General features: G+C 41.5%; 2 protein-coding genes across 6 annotated transcripts in view; one reads left to right on the top strand and one right to left on the bottom strand.

The window, feature by feature from the left end:
• Nucleotides 1-9549, top strand: part of BCL2L13 (BCL2 like 13) — a 29362-nt gene extending 19813 nt beyond the window's left edge. Inside the window, exon 5 of the mRNA XM_044454847.1 lies at nucleotides 2784-9549. Within this exon, the coding sequence (XP_044310782.1) occupies nucleotides 2784-3590 (807 nt within the window). The 3' untranslated portion in view covers nucleotides 3591-9549. The remainder of the gene's footprint in view (nucleotides 1-2783) is intronic.
• BID (BH3 interacting domain death agonist) lies at nucleotides 9098-27262 on the bottom strand. 5 transcript variants are annotated; one of them, XM_044454846.1, is made up of 7 exons: nucleotides 27206-27262; nucleotides 23177-23269; nucleotides 17277-17347; nucleotides 15575-15782; nucleotides 13976-14106; nucleotides 12541-12753; nucleotides 9098-11404 (listed from the first exon to the last, which is right to left on the bottom strand). In XM_044454846.1, exons 3-7 carry the CDS (start codon nucleotides 17283-17285, stop codon nucleotides 11399-11401), a joined length of 567 nt encoding a protein of 188 aa, XP_044310781.1. In that variant the 5' UTR covers nucleotides 17286-17347; nucleotides 23177-23269; nucleotides 27206-27262; the 3' UTR covers nucleotides 9098-11398. The 5 variants fall into 5 exon arrangements, with proteins under 5 accessions (XP_044310781.1, XP_044310777.1, XP_044310778.1 ...); XM_044454842.1 differs by lacking the exon at nucleotides 9098-11404 and having other exon boundaries at nucleotides 11413-12753; XM_044454843.1 differs by lacking the exons at nucleotides 9098-11404; nucleotides 27206-27262 and adding an exon at nucleotides 24396-24871 and having other exon boundaries at nucleotides 11413-12753.

The raw sequence follows: 27262 nt of genomic DNA on the forward strand, positions 1-27262 counted from the left end.
GTCTTTGGGCGCGTGCGCGGCGCGGTCTTTGGGCGCGGTGCGGTTCCTGGGCGCGGGCGCGGTCTCCTGCCAGGTGTTGTTCCTTTTAAAATTAGCGTAATCATTTCAGATATAGCTCCAGGGACAAGTTTTCCCAAATAAGGAATAAACTCTGAGCAGTCTGTATTGCTGGTTTGTTAGCACAATATGGAGTATAACAACTCCAGATGACACTAGCTATGACTGACTAGTTAATAGAGTAGCCAGATAAATATCCAAAATTATTAATTATCAACATCAAACCTGAAACAGAAATAAATTGGAAGATCATTAGCGTAAAAAATAAGTTTAAATTCTAAGGAATTCTGCAGAAATCCACAAATACTAGATTTTTGTCAAATAGTACATGCAAATATCAATAGAGAAAGAGGGTATCCCTGCCTGGTGCATTTCTCAATTGAATTGAAAATCACTCCAACTTTTGGGGTTGAATATAAATTTTAAACCATTTTTGAAATTCTGCAGGAAAACTAAAATTTCCTAATGAAGCAAAAATAAATTTCTGGTAATTTTTATCAAAGGCCCTCTTCATATCCAGAATACAACCAATCTAAGATTACCAGCCCTTTGGAATTAGGATTGTGTATTTTTGTTCTTCTATTATTTCCCACCAGCGTGTGGGGAGGCTATTTCTGTCTGGAGATCTTGGCTGCTTCAGTGGTAGGATATCCTACTACACAATGTACGATTTACATACATATGATATGCTTTTTATAATTATGTATCCTGGTCTCCTAAGAATAGAAATGTTGGACTGGAACATCTGTATTCAAAACCTGAATGCTGTTACTCAAAAGTTAATCTGCTTGTTCTAGAATGCCTTTTCCCAAGTCAACAGTCTGCTTATCAGATACATGCAATGTGGGGTCAAAAAGGCAGTTTAAATTACCAAAATGACAATTGTGGGTAGTAATTGCTACCCAACTTGACAGTTTCGATTGGAAAGCATGCCTCTGGTGCCTGGCCCACTACAGATAACAGAGAACACTAGAATATCCTTAGTGGCAAATAACTTTTCTACAGTTTCTCATGCATACCAGTATTTGAGTGTGTTATTCTTAAATAGAGTTTCATTCATAAACCCGGAGACTCTTCCTTCCTTCCTTCCTTCAACATCCATCCATCCATCCATCCATTTATAGGCCGCCTATAACTGCCGAGGCCTTCCTAGGAGTGGGGTGGCATATAAGAAATGAATGAATAAATAAATATTTTGTTTTCTTTTAACCTCCTTATCTTGATCATTGCAAATACCTAATTGAGAAGACCGAGCTATATATGTCCTGCAGCATGTTAAAGATAGTTTAACATGCAAAAGTTTGTTTAGCAAGCAATATTGGTGTGGCATAATGATTATAGTGTTGTAGTGGAACTTAGGAGATCTGATTCTAGTTCTCACTCATCTATGACGTAAGGCCTGTCAATATCTCTCAGCCTCCCTTCCTCACAGGATAAAATGGAGAGAAGACACAATGGATTCCTTGCAAGAGGGAAAATAGGGGAGATAGAAATATACTAACATAAACATTGTATAATTCTGCTTTGGGTTGCTTTGTTTTACATAATTCTGTGGCTGAAGCGGAGGTGAATAATGGAAGCCAGCCTAGTGCTATGTAGAGAGCTGAGGAAAGGGAGCCATTTACGGGAGAATATTATTATCAAAGTCACTGATCCCATGAGACAGCTAGATCAGCACACAGAAATGGTGGGTGGAGATTTACTGAGTAATTACTTTCTGTATGGCAGCAGTCCAGCCCCAGATGCAGTTTTTTTACATGTGCCACATTCCATTAGTACAGATGGATAGATGCAAAAGGCAGCCATCAGCAGAAGCTCTGAAAGCCTTTCCTGAGTAAGGCACAGGTGCTTCTGTCCTTCCTGTAAACAAGGCTGTATACTCCTTGTAACGTAAACAGTTCTGATACCAGTATAAGAAGGTACCATCAATGCAAGTAGGAAAAGTCACTGTTAAACATGGAGAAATCGTCTCATGACCATGAGTGAATCTGGAGACTAGATTTTAGATAGAAAACAATAGTTCCTCTATGCTGTACTATTTGAGCAACTTCATTCTTTGACCGTTTGCTTTCCTAATGGTATTGGCATTTACTGTGAGTGTGTGAAATAAGTACAGCAGTGATATCTGAAAATGTATATGCCTTCTTACAGTGTTTACATTTGTAGGATGGTAGCTATTACGTGATGTGTATTGGAGAAGGCTCTGACTACTGTTTGTAGTTTTGATCCTCCAGAGAATGAGGAGGTTTGCATGATCACTGCAGCTTAAACAGACCATAGTGCATGCTGGCTGCTGTTTGCCTAATTACCTGCCTGGGAATACCTTGTTATGTCATCTGAAACTGGACAACATGGCTTGTTTGAGCAGGAAACAACCCTCAAATAACACAGCAACAGGCCATGAGTTAGATGAGGGTTGTTTTCCTCTCAAACAAGCCATGTTTCCTGGGTTCCAGTGATGTGACAAGCTGCATCCAGGTGAGTAATTATGAGAATGGCAACTGGCATCTACTGCAGCATCAACAAGTGGTTTGTTTAATCTGTGATGTGAATTTCATTGTGAATTTGTTCACCAGACTGACTGTAGGTTCTACTTCATATCTGCTGTTCAGAATTAAGTATGCCACACTGATCAAGTCAGTTGCTTCTACTTGAATGTTTGCAGCTATTGTGAGGGTGTGTCTTGTAATTATGTACCCTGAAATTTGGGATTTTTTTTCTTCTAGGGCACAGTCTTTAGTTTGGAATCTGAGGAGGAAGAATACCATGGAATCATTGCCGAAGACAGCAATGACATCTACATTTTAACTAGTGACAATTCAGGCCAGGTGAGCCCTCCAGAGTCACCCACAGTGACCACATCTTGGCAGTCAGAGAGCTTGCCTGTGTCTTTATCAGCTAGTCAGAGTTGGCATACAGAGAGCTTACCTGTATCTTTGGGCCCTGAGTCGTGGCAACAAGTGGCTATGGATCCAGAAGAAGTGAAGAGTTTGGACAGTAATGGAGGTGGGGAAGAAAGGAGTGAAAATAATTCTTCTAACTCGGATATTGTACATGTTGAGAAGGAAGAGATTCCCGAAGGGGTTGAGGAAACAGTGTCAGAAGTGCATATGGAAGCTGATATGGCAAAGGTGGTTTCCCAGGAAGCACCAACAGAATTGCTGAAGGTGGAGTCAGAAGCTGAAGTTGCATCAGTTAAAAAGCAAAGCTCTTCTGCACCTTCACTTACGGAACACCAGAAAGAGGGAAAAGCACTGGAGATGCCAGAACCTTTAGTCCTGAGTAAACCTGCCATGCAGTTAATTCCTGAAGAAGCAAAGGCTGCCCCCATCCCGGAGAGAATACCATTTCCAGAAGAAGAAATCAAAGCAGGAAAGGAGAGCTATTCTGAAGAAAAAGAAGGTTCCCCTGGCAGAGAAGAGAAATCCATCCTCTTACCAGAAGGCAAATCCATTCTGCTCTATGGTGGGGCAGCTGCTGTGGCCATCCTGGCTGTGGCAGTGGGTGTAGCATTGGCCTTGCGGAAGAAGTAGAGAACTGCAAGGAGTAGCGCCTGATCCACTCTTAGTTGCATTGACTGGGGGTTGTGGTGCCTGCTGTTAATGGAAATTCGTGTAACTTAAAGGGTGGTGGGGCAGTGGACACTGTATGGCTAAGCCTAGGGACAATCATGTTTTTAATGGACTTGAGACTGGATCTTCCTGTTTAACATATAGGGGTATCATTTTGAAAACCTCAGCACATTTAATTATCCAAGTACAATGGAGAAATGTGTGGGGGAGTGCTTATACACTGGAAACTGGAACTGAAAATTCCAGGGGAATGGGAGAATTGGTAGGTAACCCCTGGAGGTTTCCCTGCAGCACAAGGCTGATCTCCCTTTTGTCTCTGCTTCCTCAGGTACTGCACTGCACCCTGTGATCCCCCAGTTTCCTTTTAAACCTCGAGGGGTAGTGCTTATTTAATACCTCTTTGCTTTATATAATTTTGCTCCCCAAACTCTTTGGTTAATTAAATTCTCCAAGCTCTGTAATGTTGGATCAAGAAAGCAATAGGCTCTCTTGTAGGGGTGAAAATATAATATAGCTTGGTTAAATGTGATGTTCTTTGATCACCAATGGATATTTGTCACTTTGGTGATTCTTCCCTGCACCCCCTCAAATCATCCTGCTTTAGTTCTCAAAGATGAACACTCCTTTCATTTTGATGAATGCAAATGAAGATGGCAATACTTATACCCAACAATTATAAGCAGAACCATAAGATGAGGAGTTGACCTCACACCACTTGTGAAATACAAATTGAAGAATCCATTTTGCCCATCTCTGTTTTGTTTTTCCACATGTTCAGGAATGGAATACATGTAGCCTTAAATGGATGGACTCTGCCAGTGACTAATGAGCCAAATGCAAGTCTTAAATGCACACTAATTCAAGTGGTTTGACCTGAACTACATTATGCTGTACTTTTAAATGGTTTGTCTGGTTCCTGGCCATAGAATAAAATCCTTGCATAGCTCAGATAATTGCTTTATGCCAATTTTAAAAAACTAAACAGCTGTAATTGGGTTCAGAGTCATGAGGCGGGGTTGTGTGTATTGACAATGATTTTAAATGTTAAGGCACTCCTTATGTATTCCAAATCTGTTTAGTGGAAACGCTCCTGTTCTTCAGGGGATTGGCGTAGTCCATGTCTTGGCTACTGATGTACTGAAAATACTTGGTCAAAGTGAAAACCACAAAATCTTTTCCCAAAGCGGTTTTAAAACTCATAGGCTGCACTCTAGTAGACACAATGTCTTCTAGCCACTCCCCCGAAGTAACCTATGAAATTATGCTGATTTTTTCCCTCAATTCCTGGTATTCTAATCTGGGTATGATGACTCAACACAGCCATCAGTTACCTAGTAATATATTGCTCTTTAGGAAAGTGAACATGTATTGATTATCTCTTGTCCCTTGCCATAGCTGCCTTTTCTGGTTACCTTCTGTAGATCAGATAATCAGGAAATTCTTAAGCTTATCTTCAATTTGAAAAGCTGTTCCAGCTTTCCATTCATGTAAATATAATAAGAACCATTTGAAAGTATTGTATGTATGTTCATCATGTGGCAAAGGTGATTTTTTTCTTCCAGTGCTTGTATAAAAACTGTTCTTGGAACAATGACTTGGCAACAGTGTCTCTTATGATGATCTGTGTTGAATCTCCATTGCTTCTAAGTACTTTGCCCTTATTGATAATTGATAATTTGCCCTTTGATTTGTTTTAGGCATTTGCTCATAGATTGCATACACTCTTTTCCCACAGGTAGTGTCTCATACTGGTACCAGCTAGGAAACTGTTGCGAATGCCCTCACTATATAAATGACTCAAGTATAGGTAGGTGATTTTAAGTAGATGCAACTTAATGGGAAGAAAAACAAACTCCCAGGATTTTTTGAACTTTAGCCCCATAAAGGTCTTTTAAATGCATTCCCTTTCCAAAAATTCAAATTCATTATTACTGGTTTAATATTGTAGTACTTGTCTCTAAAAATTATTCTTAATTTCTGGCTTCATCGCTTAGCGTGGTTTTTATTTGCATTTAATAGACTTGATTTTCTCACTTTGCATTCCCATTTCGCATAAAATGGACTTTCGTAGCTATAAGGGTTGCTTGATGTTTTGGTGACATCTGAGAATCTCTGGTGATGGTAACTGTAGTCAGCACGAGCTCTAGCGCTGCAGCGAAGACAAGAGCTTGGTCCTAATGACTGTGGGCATGAGAAAATATCCCTCCTTTTAAATTCCTTGAGAACTGACATTTCCCTCACAAAGCAAGCTTTAAGTTGTAAGGGCCACCCGATGAACATCTCCTGGTAGCAAACTTGATTGTACTATTGGATGTACATTTGTCAGGGAGCAACTGCCGGTCCTATTTATTTTCCTTGTGAGTGTGCATGTAGGGCGCAATTATTTGCCAGTGTGTATGTACAAACACATTGCTGTATGTGACTTGGCCCTTAGCGATATGAGAATCTTTGCTCTGAGTCATCAGAATGGAAACTTGGGCACGGGGGCTGGGAGCTCCTGGCCAGATGACTTGCAGTGCGTTCCTTAGTACTGTGCATTGTCCCTTTTTCAGACTAAAGTGCCTCAGCGTGTTCCAGTGGGCTTTAACTGTTTTCCTTCTCTGTCTTTGCTTGCTTTTGTCGCTATTGCCCAAAAGTACTCTCCAGCTGTAGTTTTAAAGAAGTTTTGCAAAACGAGGTAGACTCCCATGCTGGAGGAACTGAAATACACAATTGCTTTGTGGTTTAATATAAGCATTATTACAACAGTTTCTCCTGCAGCTACTAGCTGCAACTTCTCTAGCCTAATGTTGTTCCCAGCAGTTTGGGTTCCTGTTGTTCAGAGATGCCACTCTTATTGACCAACTGCAACATTAAGAATAGATTAGAAAGGTGTGTAGCCATTAGTGGACTTGAGAGGTTGAACATAGACATTGCTCACCATGCTTGGACATTTAAAAAGCCCTCTCCTTCATTGCATAACCTCTTAAACTGTCCAGTCTGTGAAATAAACTACTGAGTTCTACAGGCTATGAAATAAGCAACTTTTCTGGTCTTCTCTGTTAGGAGTATTGGCACTACCAAATTCTTTTGGTTTACTAGGCATTGTAACTTATGGTGGAGAAATGGAACATGTAGTAAGTAGCTGCCACACATGTGCCTGGTTTGTCTATTTTGAAGCCATGGGTCTTGCCTCTACATGCTAGTCATGTATTCACAAGACAGAGAGACATAGTGGAGAACTGCAAAACAATCATTGTTTCATCCATTACTTGCATCTGTCTTCAAAATGATAAGAGAGAACATTCAATTATATAGAACTGTGAATTGTTGCTTTTAACCCTTGTTCAGTTACAACAAACATACTTTCCAGAGTTCTGGATTATGGCTAGGTATCAGGAAAAATTTCCTGATTATTGGAGCAGTATGACAATAGAACCAGTTACCCTGGGAGTTTGTGGGCTCTCCTACATGAGAGGCATTCAAGATGCAGCTGGATAGCCAACTAAGAATGGTTTAACTTAGTATCCTGCACTGAGCAGGGGGTTGCACCTGATGACCCTCTGGCTCCTTTCAACTCTGCTATTCTATGACTTCAGCAAATACTTTCTCTGAAAGAATATTAAGGCTTTGCAATGGAGTGGGGCTTGACTTACCATTTCTGATAGAAAATTAAGCCTGTATTTAGTTTGTTCAAATTGATTTGTATTCTTAGGCAGGTCATGCAACTGATGCTTTGAACCAATGTTATATTTCACAACTTTTCCTGAAGTAGCATTAGGGAAAGGCTTGTTTGGTAGAATTTACAGCAAATGTTCTATACTCTGCCAATCATACTTCTCAGGGTTTCTTTTCATAAAGTACAGACACAGTCTGCAGTATGCATTTGATTTTTTTTTGGAGCAACAAACTTTAAACTGTATACTCTGCAAAAAGCTATCTGGGATGAATCATGAACGTATCTTCTGTAGCATTAGTAACATGGAGACAATAGCATAGCCATGTAAATGGAGTTGCAGAAATGCTACTTGCCATTTTGCTACCTAGAAGTTGCTCTTTGTATTACCCATGATTCTTTCTTTTTTGCATTTGAACACCAAAAATTTTTGATGCAGCCATATGGATGTATTATTCCAACTACAGAGGCAGTTCTTTCCAATATCTCCACTTGGCAGAAATACTTGGGGGAAGTTGTCATACAACAGAAACGTAATAGCTTTCCTTCCCACTAACTGCCCTTCTCCCTTAATTCCGAGTGGCTATTTTGGAGGGCTTTAGGCTGCTTCAGTAGATAGGCTGTACTTTCTCATTAATAAACAAGAGTTGATGCAGACAGTCACCACTGGAAAACCTTTTTCCTATGCAGGTAAAATACATAGCAAGGATAATATTAAAATGCCCTGCAGCAATTCTCTTTTTAAGCAGTCTTGAGGAGTTTGGATGTCAGAGCTACAGCAGCCAACAGGTGCCTGATGCTGTAAAACCAATTCTAATGCCCCTATACATTGCAAGGATTGCTTCCTACCTGAAGGATCTTCAACAGCAATAGCTGGTGCATAGTGACAGCTAAAGTTCAACCCAAGCTCTTTAAATAAGGAAAAGTGTGAGCCTCATGGTTGATGTTTTCCTCAAAAGCTGGAAACCAGAGTAGCTTATTACCCATTCCTGCATTGATCTTTGATGTTTCTTTGTTGCAAAGCCACTTACTTAGCTGCTTTGGCAGTGGCAAGCAAAGCTTGGAGGGAAAGGGAGTTCCTTTCCCACTAACAGTTGATATACTTTGCCAAGGCTTGGCAAACGGCTAGGTGAACAATTTTTGGGATGTGTAGGTTTTCTAAGGGCTATTGCCATTGCAGTAGCTTTTAGGATAACAATGATTTTGAGACTGAGCTTCCAGCAAGGCAGTGAGGAGGGGTGAAAAGAGAGGTCTAACCTTTCCTTTCCCTCAAGCTGCTTCAATTCTTCCAGACAGATGGGTTTGCTTGAATTAGATACAAAATCCAAATTCACATGGAGAGATTATAATAGTTTGGATGAATACTACTCCCTTCAACTCCCCTTCTTTATAAGGATGGAATTGAAACATCAGCTGCATCACTAAGTGTTCTGAAGTATAATCCTTTGCAAGCTCAGAAGAAAGGTCCACCACTCTTGGGAGGCATTTTTTTGTCTCCACTTGCATAGGATTTGATTTCACCCCTACTCTTTAAACTGCAGGCTATATTTATGCAAGCTTACACCAAAGAAAGTTGTTGTTTTTTTTTAATCACACCTTGCTCTAGCAACACGCTATCAGGCACTGCTGATAGAATACATCATTTTTCCACTAGCACTTTATGGAAATAAGGAAAGATGACCACTTGGTTGCACACTAAATGCTATACTTAATGTGGTTTGAGATTGGATAGGTGATAAATGAAAGAGTGCAACAAACTATGGTTTATCCTATTACAGAGGCACAAAACAGTATAAATTACTAATGTACTAGCTGGTATTAATGCTTCTTTAATATTTTGCACCTACGTGTCATAAACATAAAACCAGTGGACTTTACTCAAATCAATATGCATTAGAGGACAATGTTTAAGTGTTTTGTGAAATTCTCCAAAAAGCAATTAGTAGATTTGCAACAATAGGCAACTTTTCAATCATTCAATAGTGACATGACATGCTGCAGCAGATTAACAAGTATTCAAGAAAATGCACTCATCCAGATCATTCTTTATGCAAGTATAGTACTTTTAGTAATGCTGTATTGAAGCCTCTTGTGCCATTTGATGAACTGAACAAAAATCCTGCTCCAGTGTTAAAGAGTTATTTTTAGCTCAAGCTCTTTATAAATCAAAGGACAGTATGTGTATTTTTCCCTCCATTGATGGGACTCTTGTAAGAACATGGTCCTAGCCTCAGTTGCACTTTTATTAAAAGCCAATTTTGAAAATACAGTGTGTTGACTTTTTAATAGTGAGAAAAGTGTGCTCTTTCTAGTTTTTTCCCTGCATGTATGCAGCACCAGGCTTGTACAATTCAGCCATGGAAATTGGCTGAGCAAACTACTGAAGGCCATGTTTTTTGCGAAACTTGAAACACAGCACTGCTGCTTTTTCAGTGAAATAGTAGCCTTTCTAGAATAAGTAGTATGGAAACCAAGCCATTGAGAATACTAGGTCTACCGTAGCTAGCACCAATTGCATTTTCTAAATTCTCTGGTTTAGGTCCCGGGTCAGTTACACATACAGAAGCAAACTCCGGGTTAATTAACCCACAGTCTACCATGCACAAGCAGAAGTGAATGAGCATGTGGCTTCCTGTTCATATTTCATTCGCTCTCAGTCAACCTGATTACCCATGTTGTAGTTTTTGGACATGTGAATACAAAGCACTGGGTTGCTTACGGGCTAAACCACTCTGAGTAACCTGTGGTTTTTCGTTGGATTGCTTACTCTGCTTGCTCAGTTAAAAAAAAATCCCTTCATTGCATACCCTCCTACACAGTGTGAATTCTACATCCTGTGAATAAACACGTTTTCTTGAGTTTTATACAAGGATATTGGAAATGTAGAATTCCGCCTGTTTATGAGGCAGTGTACTTTATGGAGGGGGAAATGGACATATGGTAAGCAATCAAACAGGTACCTTTTTGTGTATTTTCAGGCCTGTGACTTGTATTTACATGTTAATTGGTGAGGGAGGGGAAACGTAGGCAACTGTGATGTCTTTCATTTCAGTGTTTATCTAGTACTTGCACTGGTTTTCAAAATGATAAAAGAAAGCATTTGATGAAACATTAAATGACACAGAGCTTTAAACTGCAGCTTTTAATCATTACCCAATTACCATAGATTCTATTTTCTCAATTGTCTCTTAATTGTGAAACTGTCGAATTATTTTTCTTTTTGAACATTTCATTGAGGCTTTGCAACAGCTTTTTTTGTTTTCAGGTCCAGTCCAGATTCACTGGATGCGTACGGGATGGGTCTAATTGATGGCCTGACTAAATATAGGATAAGCTCTTCTTTTCCCCATAAACTCATAATACCCTTCAAGAAGTTTTAAAAGATGAACAGTAATACCTGATTCTGTAGTCCAAGCAGAACCCAGGATTATCCAACAACTGCAGGGACTCAGTAAAAGCAAGCAACAGGCACGTTTAACTTTTAAGACTTGAGAAATTGCAACTTAAGAGTTAAGGAAACAACTTGAGCTGCTGATGATAGTCTTCCTGCCACTAAGGAACAGTCAGGTAGTTACAGGACTCATCTCAGAGCTGCCTGCAAGATGAACTGGTACGAAGAACCTCTTCAAAGCTGGCAATCCTGCTGCAGCAGTCTGCTTCTCTTTTATACCTCCGATGAACAAATCTTTACACACATTAGTGCTTTACCTGGGCTGACAGTTCCACTTCTGCTAGCATACTCCACCGGACAAATTAAAGCTGGTGTTATAATCAAGTATATCCAGTTCAATTGGGTCACATTGTTCAGGTTTAGTAGTTTCCTGAATGTTCTGACACAGCATGCCTTCAAATCTGTTATTAACTTCAATTCATCTTTGCATGAAGATGTGACTCTCAAAACTACAACCCTGAGAAAAAGTCAATGTCTCATTGTCATCCTGAGATGACCGCAGAAGAGGAGCAAGTATTTCAAGTAGAAAAAGGTAACCAGGTAATGCACATTAAAGCATGAGAAGCCACTAAATTCTATTATTTATAAAAACTACAAGCAGCAGTTGATGGGGAATATTAAAAAAAAACAAAAAGTAAAAAACCTAAGGGGAAGGTCCTTCGTTCAAATCTAGGAGAGAAATGAGAGAGAGAATTAGTTATGCTTAACAGTATTCCACCATTCCCTTTATTTCCCTTTGGATCAGAGGTACTGAATTTCTTCAAGCCTGAAAGCCAAATTCCAGTGGTGGTGGGGCAAAGAGGATGGGGGTGAAGTACCAAAAACACCTTCATATTTTAGCTTAATGCCCTTACTGAGCATTGAAGCATTTCAACTTTTTAGAATGGAGGCGAGGGTAGGGGGAAGGAGACAAAAGTCAAGAAACCATTGGAAAAAACCTGGTAGTTGAGGGGGGTCAGGCGATGGAGCCAATCTGTCTAGGAGGGCTAATTAGGTTCTTGAGGACCAGTGGAAGCAGTGTACTGGCTGCTCAGCACCACCTGTGTCTACCTTTAATCACTAGCCTACAATCAGTTTGTTGGGTCTTTGAACATGACAGGCTAAACAAGGGAGCAGTTCGCTCAACTACAACCCGCAGATTAACTACTGTGTTGTTTAACTCCTAGCCAACTCAGCACTCTGGGTCAACAATCAGTGTTGAATGAACTGATCACAGGTTAAGTAAAACTGCAAGAAGTTGGTGAGCGGAGGGCGGCATGTCTCTCTCACTGAAGCATGGCAAACCATGGCTCACTTGAAATTATGGGTTGCAACTGAATGCAAACTGGGTCATCATCCAGGTAGGGATTGGGCCCACTTCTCCCCAAAATACAATATTCCATGGTAGAAGTTTCAGACTCTGGCCTAGACCAAGAATGGTGTGAATTTATCAATCCAGTGGTTTGCCAGTACTTAAATGGTCCTTTCATTTGCCTTAACATCTAGTGTTTCCACCCTCTGTCCCACAAGCAGTACGAACCTCCCTGAGGATAGACTCAACTTCATTTGGTAAAGGAATGGGGAGGGAATCCAATTTGGAAACAACAACTGGTGTGGAAAAGAACTAACAAAATAATTAAAGGGTTCATTAACTTGATGGATGCTTCTTGTTAACAACTTTTATATTATTCTGCATGACAAAGCCAGCCCTGATAGGTCAGCCTAATTCAGTAAAAGATTGTAGCTAGAAGCCCTGCACCTGGGAAGGGGGAGAGTTGTTTCACGACCATTTACATGTTGCATTCTAATTATTTCATTTTAATCACCTCATGTTCCAAGTTGTTCACATAATCACCAAGGTGGAGGTTGATATAATTCACAGTCACATGAAATACTTGCTGTAGAACAGCTGGCACTTTGTTTGCTACATGTTTGGCCAAAAACATTGCTGCCACCAACATGGCCCTCTCCTGCTCCATATCCGAAGGCATCCTCCGCATGAGCTCCTGTACCGCTTGAGAAAGGTGCCTGGTTATCTCCTAAAGAAGCAGAAGAAAACAAAACATCTCCAATATACAGCCCTTAAACCAGGCACAAGTATAACAAATAACCACCCAGCACAAAACATTCAGTTGACCTATCAAAATATTTTAAAGGAATAGTCAATTATTTTTTAGTCTATACATAATAAACAGCAGCCATTGATACTAAAAATGTGATTTAATTTTTAAATACAACAGGGTTTTAATAATGATGAAAACAATCACAAGTTTAGGTAAATGGTACTTGTCCTAAAACTTGCATACAGTATATTAACTTTTAACATCAAAAGAATCTGTAAAAAATAATTTTAGACTATCAATAAGTCTAAAATAGACCTATTTATAGCTAGAATACCTCTGTAGCTCTATAGACTGGAGCAACCAAGAACCAATCGTTTGCTACTGAACGTTCTCTCATGATGACTTACATGCTTAATATGTTGTTTGTAGTTCCTCTCTGTGTTGAAACCATCCCAGGAATGTGCCCAATATTTTTTTTCTGGCCAAGTTCCAAGGGGCCTGGGGTCCTATGGTAGGAAGCACCGCCTAACCTGTGCCTGACCACATGCTAGAGCAGCATGTTGAAGCAGCGCATGAGTATCCTTGGCAGCCTGGTTTGTTTTCAGAACCTCTCCCCGATCACTTCTCAGAAGCACAGCTTTTGCAAAGCATAGCTGGCTGCTTAGTTCAAGCAATCTGAAGTCCAAAGCAGAGTTTCTTTTTATACCCTGAGGGTCAAGCTAGTGATTCCCTTTTAAAATCCATGCTGAGTCTGCCCACCCAAAGCCCTTTGATACTCCTAACCTGAATTGTGCGACTACACTTGGGACCAGCTGAGCAGTGCACTTTTGGATTGTTGGATGAGTGGATGATGGTAAACAATATTGCCAACTAATGGTCCAAAATATCTGGAGTAGGACTTTATTCCAGCCCTTTACAAAATAATTCATAGCAAAACTCAGTATCCTGTTATGTCAATTACATAAAAAGTTGTTTTTTTAATCCCCCCTGATTCCAATCTTATGTTCTTCAGCCTCAACAACAAAGTTGAAGCAACTGTCTAATCCTATTTATGCCTGGGATAGGAAGAAGGGAAAGGATGCTTCAAAGGATACTATAAAAATCATATGAGGTTATGCGAATGCAAGATCTCCCTCATAATGGAGAGGAAACCCTCCAGTTTCATCTTCACGCACTTTCAATTCCACTCTTCTCTCACCTTTTTGGGCACACTGTCTTCCAGGAATTGCTGTGCCAGATTGTTTGCGAATGAAGGGTCAATTTCAGCAGCCAGCCTGTCCCCAATTGCAGCCAGCTGGGCTCCGATAGCCCGAAACACGTCTTCATCCACTGTGATTGGGAGGTGGGAATGGGAAAATAGAGTTAAGCAGAATGGTTAACCTGCTTACCTGGCAAGTCAGCATTTATTTATTTTTCGATTTATATCCTGCCTTTTTCCTACAAAGGGCTCAAGGCAGCTTACATCATCTCTTCTCCTCCATCTTATCCCCACAACAACAACCCTGTGAGGTAGGTTGGGCTGAGAGTCTGTGACTGGCCCAAAGGCACACAGTTGGCTCCATGGCTGAGTGGGGACTAGAACCCAGATCGTCTGAGTCCCAGTCCCGTGCTCTTAACCACTACACCACACTGGCTCTCTAACTTTCCAACACCCAACTGAGGAGAAAGATGGCAGCATGCACGATTTGACACTGGTGATGTGACCCAGCACTGCGTGGTGGTTTATGTGCTGGATTTAGGGTGCCAGTCTTGGGAAAGTACACCATTTGCTCCCTAACTTTAGGTCAGCCACTGTCTTTCAGCCTGTCTTGCCTCATAGGGTTGTTACAAGGGAAAAAATGGGTGCAGAAACTTTGCTACTGTAAGTTCCTTGCAAGAAAGACAAGATGAAAACGTACCTACAAGTAAAAATAAAAATATATGTATGATCACAATCAGCCAAACCTGAACGAACACCTCACTCTCCCTTGACAACAGAATTCATAGTACTTCTTTGATATTGTCTCTCTCCCCTGCTCTCTGTCTCACATACAGCTGTCATGGTCGGATCTAGATTTAGTTGTCCACGACTGAACTGGTGAAAGTCGGCTCCCCCTACTCTCCACAGCAGCTGCTCCAGCTCCCCATAACTCCAAACAAAGGGTCAGTGCCCCTGCTGAATGGTCCTCTAATGCTCCGGCAGGCAGGGGGAGGTGGGATTCCTCCCCCCCCCCCCCCCCCCCCCAAAAAACAGGCACATACACCTTCCATGAGCAAAAGGCAGATTTAGTGAAGGATTTAAATAACAGCAAGCAGCCACTGCAAGTATCTGCTTAAGCTGCCCCATGAACCATTTGCATCCGAATAGCACTCACTAACATCAGCTTCCCAACTGATCTAAAAAGGAGAAAAGGGGATCTCTAGGGTATGCAGCTTAGCACTGGTGTAAAGGGACTTCTGGAAACCTGCAGAAACTCCAGTCACACTAGGCGTTAGGTAGCTGTTCTCTATTTTGTAAGCTGTCCTGAGCACTTGAAGTGATAGGACGGGGTAGAAATGCATGTAATAAATAAATAAGCACATTCAGGGGAGGGGGTAGGAGGACTGTAGCCACACCCCACACCCCCGGCTGCATGCCAAGGCCGCATGCCCTTGCCACACACCTGCACCTTCAGCATCAGTCTGAAGGGGGCTGATTCAGGTGTTCATGTGTTCCTGTGTTCAGGTGTTCCTACATAGGGCTCCCGCCATGCCGATGGGAACTCCACTTTCTTCTACATCAAGTGCTGCAAAATGGGAGATTGAAGACAACGGTTACCTGGTTGCTCATCCTGGATCCTCCCAAACCTGTTGCCATCTGTCTGAAGCTCCCCGTCATCGTCACTTGGAAAGTCTGGCTCCAAAACCAACAGCTGTTTCTCTAAAGCACAAAGCTGTTTCGCAAAAGCACAGTTGGTAGACTTCTCTAGGAAGGCGTACAGGAGGATATTGGTGCTGTGGTAATGCCTCTTGTCACACTGCATGGGCTGGGGGAACGACAAAAGTCATTCAAATGTGAGCCAAAGTCCTGAATTCAGGAAGCGCATATAATTCGAGCAAACAAGGTTGGGGTTCTGCAAGATTGAAGAGGTGTAAAAATAAACACCGACTTTGCTTTGAACTAACTTACTTTAAAAAGCCCAGGTCAGTTTCACCCCAGTGCATGAAATCTTTGTTCTAGTGGCCACTGTGGTTTAGCTTTATGTCTAAACCCGGTCAGTATCTACTATATATTGTGACGGTATGAAACTGAAGACTGAGCACTCCAGAAAATTACTTTTTATGTAAATATCTGAAAGTGTCTAGCTCTTAAAATAAAAATGCAAATACAGATGCTCCAAAGCCAGACTATAGCTAAGTAGGGTTTCTAGTGGTCAAGCGGAAGGACGACTTCCGTGTCATTATGCAAAACTTTGATATTTTTTTTCCAATGCTGCTTTTGCTTCTTCCATTCACCCTCATAAGAATCTACACTGTTACCAACATTCACACATTGCAAATAGCAAGGCTTTAGCATGGTCTATTCTGAGTGCACCAGGCATCTTACACCTTTGACTTCTCTCTGTCAGTCACATCAGCATAGTCAAAGCTACCTTCTATGAAAAGGCAACTTGGCAAGAGTAAGCATCTACAGTGAGTCTGCAAAAAAATGTTGCAGCATGCATACCTGCTCAGGACTCCAGCCCCACCCCACCCCGCCGATCCTTTTACCTTCCCCTGCTTTCAGTATTCCAAGATACTGTCCTCATTGGTCTGGTGTTCACAAGTTACTTCCCTTGGCATTGGATTACCTAAAAGATTTTTTTGTACTTCCCACAAGGTCATTAATACTTTTCTCAAATGTGTGGGTGTTGCAGTTTTAGCTATAACATGTATATGTACCTAAATATAGAATACATGAATATTTTATAATTCCACAATTAAAATACTCAGTATTTACCTACACTTACGCAGACATTATCAAAACTGGCTTCTATTCCAGACAGGGAGTATTTACAATGCCCTTCTCAAACACATTTTAACCACAATAGTTTTAATCAATGGGAAAATATTACAGCCCTATTATCTCACAAATTACAGCCCTATTATCTCAGAAGTAAAAGTATTAAGTGAACACTGAACTAATCAAGTTCTGAATAAAGGGAGGTGGCCACTGCATTAACAAAAATTCATTTGAAATAAGCTGGTAACTGTTTTGCTCAGTCAAGGTAGACAGAAAGAATGTCACAATACAGGTAAGAGAAGCAATGCTGGTGTTTCCCTGGTTAGTAATACTTAAATATACATATTTTAAGATCACTATTACTTAGTAGTTCAGAACTGGTTTCCTCTTTTCTTTGTTTGCAGTTTAAGTTATATAAGCGACCACTGGCAATGAGATTAATAAAAGATGTTTTAAGAAAACTTTTCCTGAACCAACACTAGGTGTATCTTCCAAAGTTAAACCCCTTATCAGCTTTGAAAGTAATTTTAGATACAACCTCATGCATTGCAGCTGCTGAAACAAGGCAACTGGGTTATCCGTACTCTTCAAAGATCAAAGGCGCTCTCCCTGTAAAAAGAGAATTAGAAATGAATCTTCGGACCCCTTTCATTCATATTCTCAGAGGGATTCAAGCTTACCAGCATACACAGAAGTAATTAAACCTATATGGCAATCATAGATAAACAGTTATCCAGTGAAATGGCTGATGGGCAGGGTGGGAGAGATCTAATTATAATCTAATTCTTATCAATGAAGCCCTTCCAAAGCTACCTCCACGCTGTGATCCTTGGGCTATAAAAGGAAGTCGCATTCACCAGGACAGATACTTTACAGTGTGAGGGCCAATTCAGTTTTCAGCATCAGTAGCTAAGTGCTTTTCTAAAGCTTTTGCTGCTTTCTGTCGCCCAGCATGGACAATTCTGTGCTAGGTGACTAAGGCACCCCATAGGAAAGAAGGGAAAGGCAGTAATGAACTCACCGTTACCACTGCCAATCAGGCACAGCGTGCTTTGTGATCTCCAAACCACTACACATTGGATTTGCCGATTTCTCTAATATATTGATATCCTGCTTTTTACATATAATCTCAATAGGATTAACATAATAAATGCAGTGTAACTATCAATGCAATCGCAGTAAAATAAATCCGGCATTTACAACAGCATTAAAAGCAGCACTAAAAGCAACTGGATAAAATCCGTAAATCTGGGAGTGGATCGGCCAGGAACCAAAGACCACTGCAAGACTGTAGCCCCTTTCTCCATGGGAGAAGCACCAGGGAAACCAGCCAGAGAAAGAGCAGCTGCTGGAGAGCTTGCTTTCCTCCTAGTCAGAGAATTCTTAGGCTTGGATCTTATGCATAAAAGTTAAAATGTTCTCTAACTCCTAATGTGCCCCAGTGAGCTTGGCTGGGCAAGGAATGCTGGAAGATACAGGGCTTTTTTTCTGTCTCGACACGCACAGGCTGCACCCGTATTAGAACTATGCAATAAAGAATTCATGGCTCACTTGCATTTTCCCTCCTCTTTCCTATTCTCTGATCCTTTTTCTGGGGGGAAGGGGGATCATTCCTTTAGGCTGTAAGACTGAGGTCAAGTATTGTCTTATCATGGCACTCCCCAGGCCACACCCATGAATAAGGGAGTTGTGATTACAAACCACAACACAGCACCCATTTCAGAGAAACCTACCGCGGGGAAAACCAACAAGAAATTCTAGGAAAGGCATGAGATGTCCAGCTGCATGCCCAGAGCTCCCTCTATGGGAACTGACAGGTACTGCTCTAGCAGAGTACAGCTATGTCAACCAGGTGCTCTCCACATGTACTTGCCCTCAATTCTCTAATCCTGCCAGCCAGGGAAACCTTGGCACAAACAAAGCGCAGGGTACAGGATGGCGAAGGACCATACACTTCCAAGTTAGATCTAAAGTTTGTATCATACCCACTTAATTCTCTGTTAAAATATTTTGGTGGGGAAAAAACTGAGCATTACTGATAACAAAATTTGTAAATAGAACCAGTGGGGTGTAGTGGTTACAGTGCTGAACTAGGACTAAGACATCTGGATTCTAGTCCCCACTCAGCCACAGAATGCAAGGCATTCATGTATTCTCAGCTTAATCTACTTCACAGGGTTGTTATGAGGATAAAAATCAACCTACCTCACAGGGTTGTTGTTGTGGGGATAAGATGGAGGAGGAGATGTAAGCTGCCTTGAGCCCTTTGTAGGAAAAAGGCAGGATATAAATTGAAAAAATAAATAAATAAAAAAATAAAAATGGGAGTGGAGAACTTTATAAGCTAACTTGCATTCCTCACAAGAGGAAGAAAGGCAAGATATAAATATGATATTAAAGAGGGGTAGAAACATTTCTGCTGTTATATTTTTGGGTGAATTTCTTTTAAAAGCATTATTTAATTAGCTGTTAATGAATGGATGGATCTATTCATTAATGAAACTATGCACTGCTTGATATCATAAAGCCTCTTTTATGTATTTTGTAAGGTTATTTTGTACTATCATGTGTAGATGCAACAATAATCAAAGTGGGACACTTCAAACTTGTAATTTATTTTTTACACATTACTGTTTCTAGGGCTTTTCACATGCTAAATTTTCATCAGTTTTGGTGCCTTTGTTTTCCCCCCTTAAATTTAACAATGTAAGGAAGGTCATGCTATCCAGCATTCATATCCAAAGCTATTTTGCAAGTCTTTTAATGAAACTAATTTTCAAGTAAAGCTATTGAGTCTTTTTAATCTAAAATTGCTTTTAATGCAATTCTAAGCAGGTTTACTCAGAAGTAACCCCCACTAGGGCTTAATTCCAGATGAGTGCACATAGGAGCCTCATATTGGCTTTACTGAAATTCTCCCCCTATTTGCATTCATCGGCTTTTAGTTATTAGAAAAACTTTTGTAGTTTTTGTACTATAAAGCTTACATGTATATAGACATGTTAAACAGAACCAGCCTTTTCCAATTCAAGATTCTACATCACTGAATAGAATTAAACTGGCAGCCTATCAGCAGAATTGGGGACAAGAAAGTTTTTGCAGCCAAACCTGTTTCCCTACATGTAGTACTTGTGCCACAGGTCTGGCACCCAATCAACAATGTTGTCCACTTTTAACGGCTGAGATTCATTAATGAACTAGGCAAGAGTCAGCACTGCCATTTTTATGTCCACTTGGTTTGGGAGTCCAGTTAAATAATAGGCACTAGAGCCTCCCAGATGACTAGACCCTTGGCAGCAGGCCATAAAAGAGATCCAGTTTGGGAATATTCTAATGACTGGGTAAGGCAGGGTTGCATACAAATTATGTAGAAAACCATGCTTTAAATTGTGTTTTAAATTGATGGATTGAAATCAAATCCATCCTGGTGCAGCGATCCTGTTTAAAGCATCCCTGATAGATTGCGATCCTGTCTTCGCTTGAATACCTCTGCTAACAGAGACCCCACCCCTACCACATCGCCATGCAGTTGGCTCCATTCTCTGACCTCTGAGAAGTTCTTCCTGATGTTCTGCCAAAATCTGCCTTCCTATAAATTAGCCCCTTGTTCTCTGTCTTGGATGACAGAGAACAGGTTCTACCCTCTTTTGTGTGGCAACCCTTTAGTCTGTCTTCTTTTTCCATATTCCCTTCCTTCACTCTTCCCTCACAGGTCTTTGTTTCTAGTTCCTGGAAACCACTGCTGCCATTCTCTGAACGCATTACAATTTATCTGAACCTTTTCTTAAAGTGTGTTGTCCAGAATTGGTCACAGAATTCGACCGGCATAGAGTAAAGCAGAGAACTTATAAAAACAACACTTCTGTTGATATGATTTAAAACTGTGTTTGCCTTTTTCACAGCTACATCGCATGACTGACTCCTTTTCAAAAATACTCTCCTTTGTATCTTTACATGAGAAGGAATCTCAGAAAATTACTGTTTTCTTTTTTATATTAGACAAATACGTATTCTTCCTTGTAAAAATTCTGAAACTAAGCAGACTGTAAAAAGAATCTGCCCCATACCCTCTTCCGTATGTCTTGCTGCCGGAGCAGTTTAAGCCCAGCAAGAGGAGCTGAGCCAAGACCAAACTGAAACTGGATATTAGGAAGTGCAGACACCCAACAATGAACTCCACTGAGGAAACCTCAGAGAAGTAGGAAGTCACCAGGACAGAACAAAACAAACCGTTTTACGCTGGGGTGGTTGGGGGACAACCACAGGAAAGAATTATCAGTCTGCGGTTCAAAGTCTTATTATGTTTGATCTTGGAAAGCAGTTTATGGGTATTACTCGACAAAGAAGAAAAGCCTAACACTTCATGCACAATGGGGTTAAAATTATGAAATCTGGCAATTATCCACTGATCCCCTACTAAAAACAAATCCATATCAACCCCAGTAAGAAATCACCCTGCACACAGTTGGTAGGAGAGGAACAAGAATGATTTGTTATGTTCCTTCAAATCATCTCTGATTTACAACGACCCTATTGAATGACGTCCTGATCCTTGAAAGCCCTGCTCAGTTCTAGCAAACTCAAGGTTTTATGGAATGGATTCATCTCATAATCGGTCTTTGCCGCCACCTTCTGTCTTTGCCTTTCCCTAGAATTATTGTCTGTTCCACCAAGTCTTACCTTCTCATGAGAGGGCTGAAGTTCACAAACTTCAATTTTGTCACTTTTACTCCCACTTGAACAAGTGGGTCCGAGATGAAAACATTTTTCTGTCGCTCCAGGGTATTTGTGAAACTTTACTCCAGCACTATGTTTCCAACTCGCCAATGGCCTTCCTGTCAGCCCGCTTCACTGCCCAGCTTTCACAGAAGATTAGAATATATTCATGCTATAAAACGTTTGTTCTCGTGTTAACCATCTATCTTTGATTATATGTAAACTGCACAGCCAGCGTGAACATAATTTCCTGCCAGAAATGGTGGTGCAGGTGTGTGAATGTATCTCAAGTGAAACAGAGTTCAGTGTGGTAGGAAGGGCATTAGCTACTGTATGCACTGCTACAGGCTTGACTGACAGGAGGGCACTGTGCCAAGGAGGTTGCAATCCACAGCCCAGGCCATGCATATCAATTTGAGGTTGGGGCTGAGACTTTATGGTGGTCCCCTCTGTCACAATGCAGCATTTAGATTAAGAAGCAGCACTCCCATTGCTCAACGTTCTCTGTTCTCTTCAGTGACCCACCCAAATTCCTTAGAAGAATTGGGGTGCTTGGCCTGGCACGTTTTGAGGCGCAAGTGCCAAGTGCAGAGCAGATAGGAGAGGAGGCTGAAGAATATACTGCAGGGTAAATGGAACAAGTTTTCCATTGTACAGAGTTGTATCCAAGTCCATACAAACTCACGTAAATCAGACTGCTCTAACAGAAGGGCCTTTTCACACAAGGCCAACAGCTTTAGAGTGCCCAATGGCCCTGGAAACCTCATGGATATAGTAACACTACTGTTCTAGAGGTCCCTCAGACAGATTCCCATCAGGGTTACTGTCAAGCTGGATGCTGTAGGAAGCACTTGTGTCGCTAATGCCATGGGTGTCTATAAGCTTTGGTCATGTTAAAGTGATCAAAGCATATCAAAGGTTCTGCTTTGTACAGCTTTGTGACACATAAGCAGGAGTGTGTTCAAAGTTTTTGCTAGCTACTGGGTGGCCCTGGACTCAGCCACTATTTCTCAGCCTAACCTACCATCTCTGAAAACAAAATGGTGGTAGGGAAATCTCTTCCAGAGCTTTTCTTGGGGAAGGTAGAATGGAAATTGTAATATATTAATATTAAAAAGCTAAAATTTGCAATGGACTTTGAAGGGAAGGATCATTTGGGGTACTCAGTTTTTAAGAGTAATTAAAAAAAAACCAACCCAATAGCTAACACAAGTCTCACTCTTAACAGGTTTAAAAAATGTGAGCTGGGAACTCCCTTGTTCAAATGCCCCACAGCTATCAATTCCCTGGTGACTCTAAACAAATTATACTCTCAGTCTCAACAGACTCACTTGAGAACATAGGGATAAATACCAATGACTTTATAGGTTGCTGATTAAGTGCACAAAATTGATAGGTATTTAATGTATGTTAGATTAGGATTATTTGCAGTATCTTGGCCTATCTGAATTTTTGCTGCTATTATAAGATTTTTAGGATCGCCCTTGCTAATATGAAAATGCTAACTTCTCCTCAATTCTAGAAAGAAGTGCTGCTTTGTGATGTGACATTATCTGACATGAGATTAGCGAAGATCATTTTCTAAAGAAATGTTTTGGGTCTCCTCATTCCGGGCTTTCCAGTGCTATTCAGAAGGCCTTTGGAATGTGGCTTCAAAATCAATATTGTTCATATAGAATCAAGGAGTTGATACATTCAAGACTGCATCCTGTATGCACTTACCCAGGATCAGCACCGCTAAACAGAGTGGGTCTTTCCTCTGAGTAAATATGCAAAGGATCCTTTTATGTAAATTTTCTGGGAAAAGTTTTCATCCTAAGAGAAAGCAATAATAAACAAACTTAAATAGCATTGCTGGGTAATTTTAGAAATGTGACAAGTAGCATAATGTTATATGCCCAGCTATAAATGATGCATTTTATACTGTCAATTAAGTTGGATAAGCAAGTAAATACTGCATGCATTCCAATATTGGGGGGGAGGGCAGAACACAAGCTTGTGTGTGCATGTTTTTGTCCGTGGCATCAAAGTTGTCAAACATTTTACATCTGTAAGTGTATCTCCACAAATTGTGGGTGGATGTTTGTGCAAACAAGCCAGTTGATGGTCAGCCAGAAATAGTCAGCTCTTCTCTCCTAGAGTTTATATGCTGTCCGAGTTGCTACCTCAGAATCAACAAGCAAAAAAGGTACAAACACTGGACAGAAAGAAGAACAGTGTGAAGAGAATATCCAGTCAGTTCTACTGAATAGCATCTATTAATACAACCTGTCCAGAAATGCAATTTCCTAGCCAACGCCTCCCCCAGTAAATCATACACAAAATGTGGATAGTGGTCAGAGAGCTGGACTGAGACTTCAGATACTAGGTTCTATGCTCCATTTAGCTGTTAAACTCACTGGGTGGCATTGGGCCTGTCTTTAACCTAATTTATCTCACAGGGTTGCTGCGAGCATTGGCCAGGGAAGGGGTGTTTTGTGCTCTTTGAAGGTAAAACAAAGGGATATAAATGTTGTACTTATGTGTTTGTTACAAACTTTGAGTAACTGTGACTGACAAATGCAGATGCCAGTCCTCTTCAATACTTCAAGTGTGACTGATTTTAATATTTGTCTCTGTCTGAATCATCCCACCAAAAAAAACTGATATTTTGAGTACAAGAAGCGGATGTGCAGGTCCCGGTACAGCGTATCAAACACTTCAGTTCTCATAACCAAAGAAATCCTGTCTCAGGGAGATTACATGAAATTTCTCACAAAGAACACACCTCTCAAACTAGAATGGAAAAATACATATTTGAGGTCTGACTAACCAAGCTCATCGGGTCACTTGCCAAAATGGCTACTTCATCCATTCTTATTAACAAAGAGAATATTAATATATTCATATTTAAGGCAAAAGCTAAATCTACTACCAAAAGACTTAAAAAGCAAGTGACTACCTTCAAAGAGTAGTAGGTTAGTAGCTTTCTGTGCATCCCCAATCTTTGTTCCTGTAGTGAAACCTACAGGAGTTCCAGATTTAAAACTCACATCTTCTGCCCACATGTTAATTTTGGGTCATCCACTTTGTTTTTGTTTTCAAGTGCCTGTGCATTTACATTTGTGACAGATAAGGCTCTGCCTAAGTCTGGCTTCTGCTTTAAAACAACAGATACTCCCAGAGTCTGATCTGTTGGGCAAATGTTCACAAAGGGAAGCAAAGGCAGTTCTTACAGCCAACCAGCAAAATGATGGACTTTGGTATCCTGGGCTTCTGTGAAAGGAGTGCTTAAATTTACATGCATGCAACAAAACAAATACTTCCTACTTTGCAACTTTCTCAATGTAGCTCCTCTTATATCACATTCTGAAAAGTGAGCAACCTAGGATGTGTGACGCTTCAAAGTTATAACACTAGAAAGCACAATACATGCAACCTGATTGTGTATTGCTTGGCACTTCTCCCTTTAAAACAGAGGCTCTACACTGGCAGGCCAAAATATTTGGAGGACCACAACTCCCATCAGCCCTAGCTAACATAGGCAATTGTGAGGAACCATGGAAGTTAAGATGCTTTGGCCTACAAGTGGCCCACCCTTGGTTTAAAATGTAGGCAAACAGGTAAAAGGGTTCCTTTCCCCAATACCTCTTACCTGCATTTTAAAGGGACACGCAGAAGACAACATGCTTGACACACAACGCAAGCTGCGTTGTTTTCTGCCAGAGAACATCAGCACCTTTCAACTGGCCCCCTGCTGAAAAAGTTGAGGACCCTTGTTCTAAGGTTTTCCAGGAATCTTTGCTCAGACACTTTGTCAAAAGACTTTTGGAAATCCAAGTGAACAATGTCCCCTGGATCTTCCCCTGCCCACATATTCATGCACACTCTCAAACTTAAGAAATTGGTGAGCTAGGGCTTACATTTGTGGAAGCTATGTAGATGCTTTTTCAGCAGGGCTTGTCCTTTTACATGCTTACTAATTTTATCTTTAATAACACTCTTGGACCTCTCTGCAGTCCAGCCTAATAATTTGTGACTTAACCACTCCATGAGACTCCACTGTTTACCCCCCCCCATTAGGAAAATTTACCATTTATTACTTTCTCTGCTTTCTTGTCCTCAGCCAGAGCATCCTAAATGCAGGCTAGTGCATAGAGCAGCTTCTTCCAGCCACATTTGCAATAATTCTGAAATGCCAGGCTGAATGAACTACTGACTCCTGGTTTGGGGGGAACACCCCAGCAAAAAACTACCTCCTTGCTTCTGAGCCTTCCATGCTCCCAGTCCTAATCATAAGAAGGTATGCCTGGCACCATCCTTGCTTTCTTTTCAGCACTTAGAAACATAGAAACAGAGCGAGTCAGAAGGGGTCTCCCAGGCCATCTAGTCTGACCCCCGGCTCCAGCCGGCTCTGCTCACGACATGCCCACCATGTGCATGTCTAGCCTATCCTAGAACACCCGCACCAATGGGCCTCAATGACCCCTCGTGGAAGCCCATGCCACACCCTTGGGGTCCTAACTGTCAGGAAGTGCTTCCTAACACTTTTATTATCTACTGCTGTGCCAGAAGGTTAACTTCTTAAACTGTGGTGTTCTTGTCCCCTTATGTTGTTGTATCGTTGTGTTATTTGTGAATACTTATTGAATGCATATATAATTTTAATAATTGTAAACCACCTGTGAGCCTGTGTCCTATGAGACAGTATATAAATGCAATAAGTAAATAAGAATATGAATACATCATGCTGAGCAATTCCACATAATCCAGTGACTAGAAGGGCTGGAGAGAGCAGGGTTCAAGTTTTCCCCTTGCCATGAAGCTGATTGGGTAACTTTGGGCCAATCACTGCCTCACAACTATCATGACTGTTGCGAGGATAGGAGAGAAGGATCACTATCTTGGTCTCCTTGGAGGAAAAGGTGGGTTAGAGCGTTAATCATGTGTGCGTGACGTGGGTCCAATAAAATGTCTCCAAAAGAAACGGGAAGATTACCCAACAAAAGGCAGGAATTCCAAATGAAGCCCATCCAATGCTAAATATAGAACCATACACTAAGTTTCTGACTATTTGCTGCCCTGAAATAGCACCTTGACTAAAAACCAGCCGCCTCACAGCCTGACGACTAGGAGGCAGCGGCAAAGGGTGCCCCACCGAAGGGCCGAGCAGGCAAAATCGTGCACGCACGTCTCACGGCGGCGGCAACCCTTTCCTCCTGGTGCCGTTAGACTCCCGCAGGAAATTCGGGCCAAGCAAGGCAAGCTACCCGCGGACTCGCAGTCCGGCATCAGAGTTTCCCCTGCCACCTTTGCACCATCCACCACTCCCTCGAAGTGGGGGTAAGACGACGCTTCGGCGGTGGCGAGGCGGGAGGAGGAAATGCAGGCACAGCCTTTCCCACGCAGATGCCAAATCATGGCACAGAGCGGGAGAAGGGCGTCTGCATCCAGCGCCTTCTCCCCCAAATGCATTTTGAAGCGTTCAGGTAAAGCCCACCGCATGTCCAGCTCTGCCTTCAGGTTTGCGGGTTCGCTTCAAAGCTCGGGGCCGCCCAGCAGCCTGCAGAACTTGGAAGGGGTCAGATCAACGCTGCGCCTCTCCACCCTCTTTCTCTCAGGGCCAACGGCGGGGGTTTTGGCTGGACAGAAGCGGCATCGCCAGTCGGCTGCTCGCGAAGCGCGTGGGAAAGCCATAGGGGCATCGCGCCCTCAGCAAGCGCCACGGGAGAGAGGCGCTTCCAGAGGAAAAGACAGAAGCGGAAAACTTACCCTACAGGGCTGATCTACCAGCTCACACAAAGCAAGAACGCAGCTCCCGCGCAGCCA

The sequence above is a fragment of the Varanus komodoensis genome, unplaced genomic scaffold (assembly GCF_004798865.1).
Source record: "Varanus komodoensis strain SLA01 unplaced genomic scaffold, ASM479886v1 scaffold8, whole genome shotgun sequence".
NCBI lineage: Eukaryota > Metazoa > Chordata > Lepidosauria > Squamata > Varanidae > Varanus > Varanus komodoensis.

Bases quoted from the DNA above. Each gene is read 5' to 3' on its own strand.
- BID (XM_044454842.1), bottom strand. The intron at 14,107-15,574 runs GTAACCGTTGTC...TCCCAATCACAG, and splicing joins GATCCAGGATGAGCAACCAG to TGGATGAAGACGTGTTTCGG. The intron at 12,754-13,975 runs GTGAGAGAAGAG...CTGCTTCTTTAG, and splicing joins AAGACAGTGTGCCCAAAAAG to GAGATAACCAGGCACCTTTC.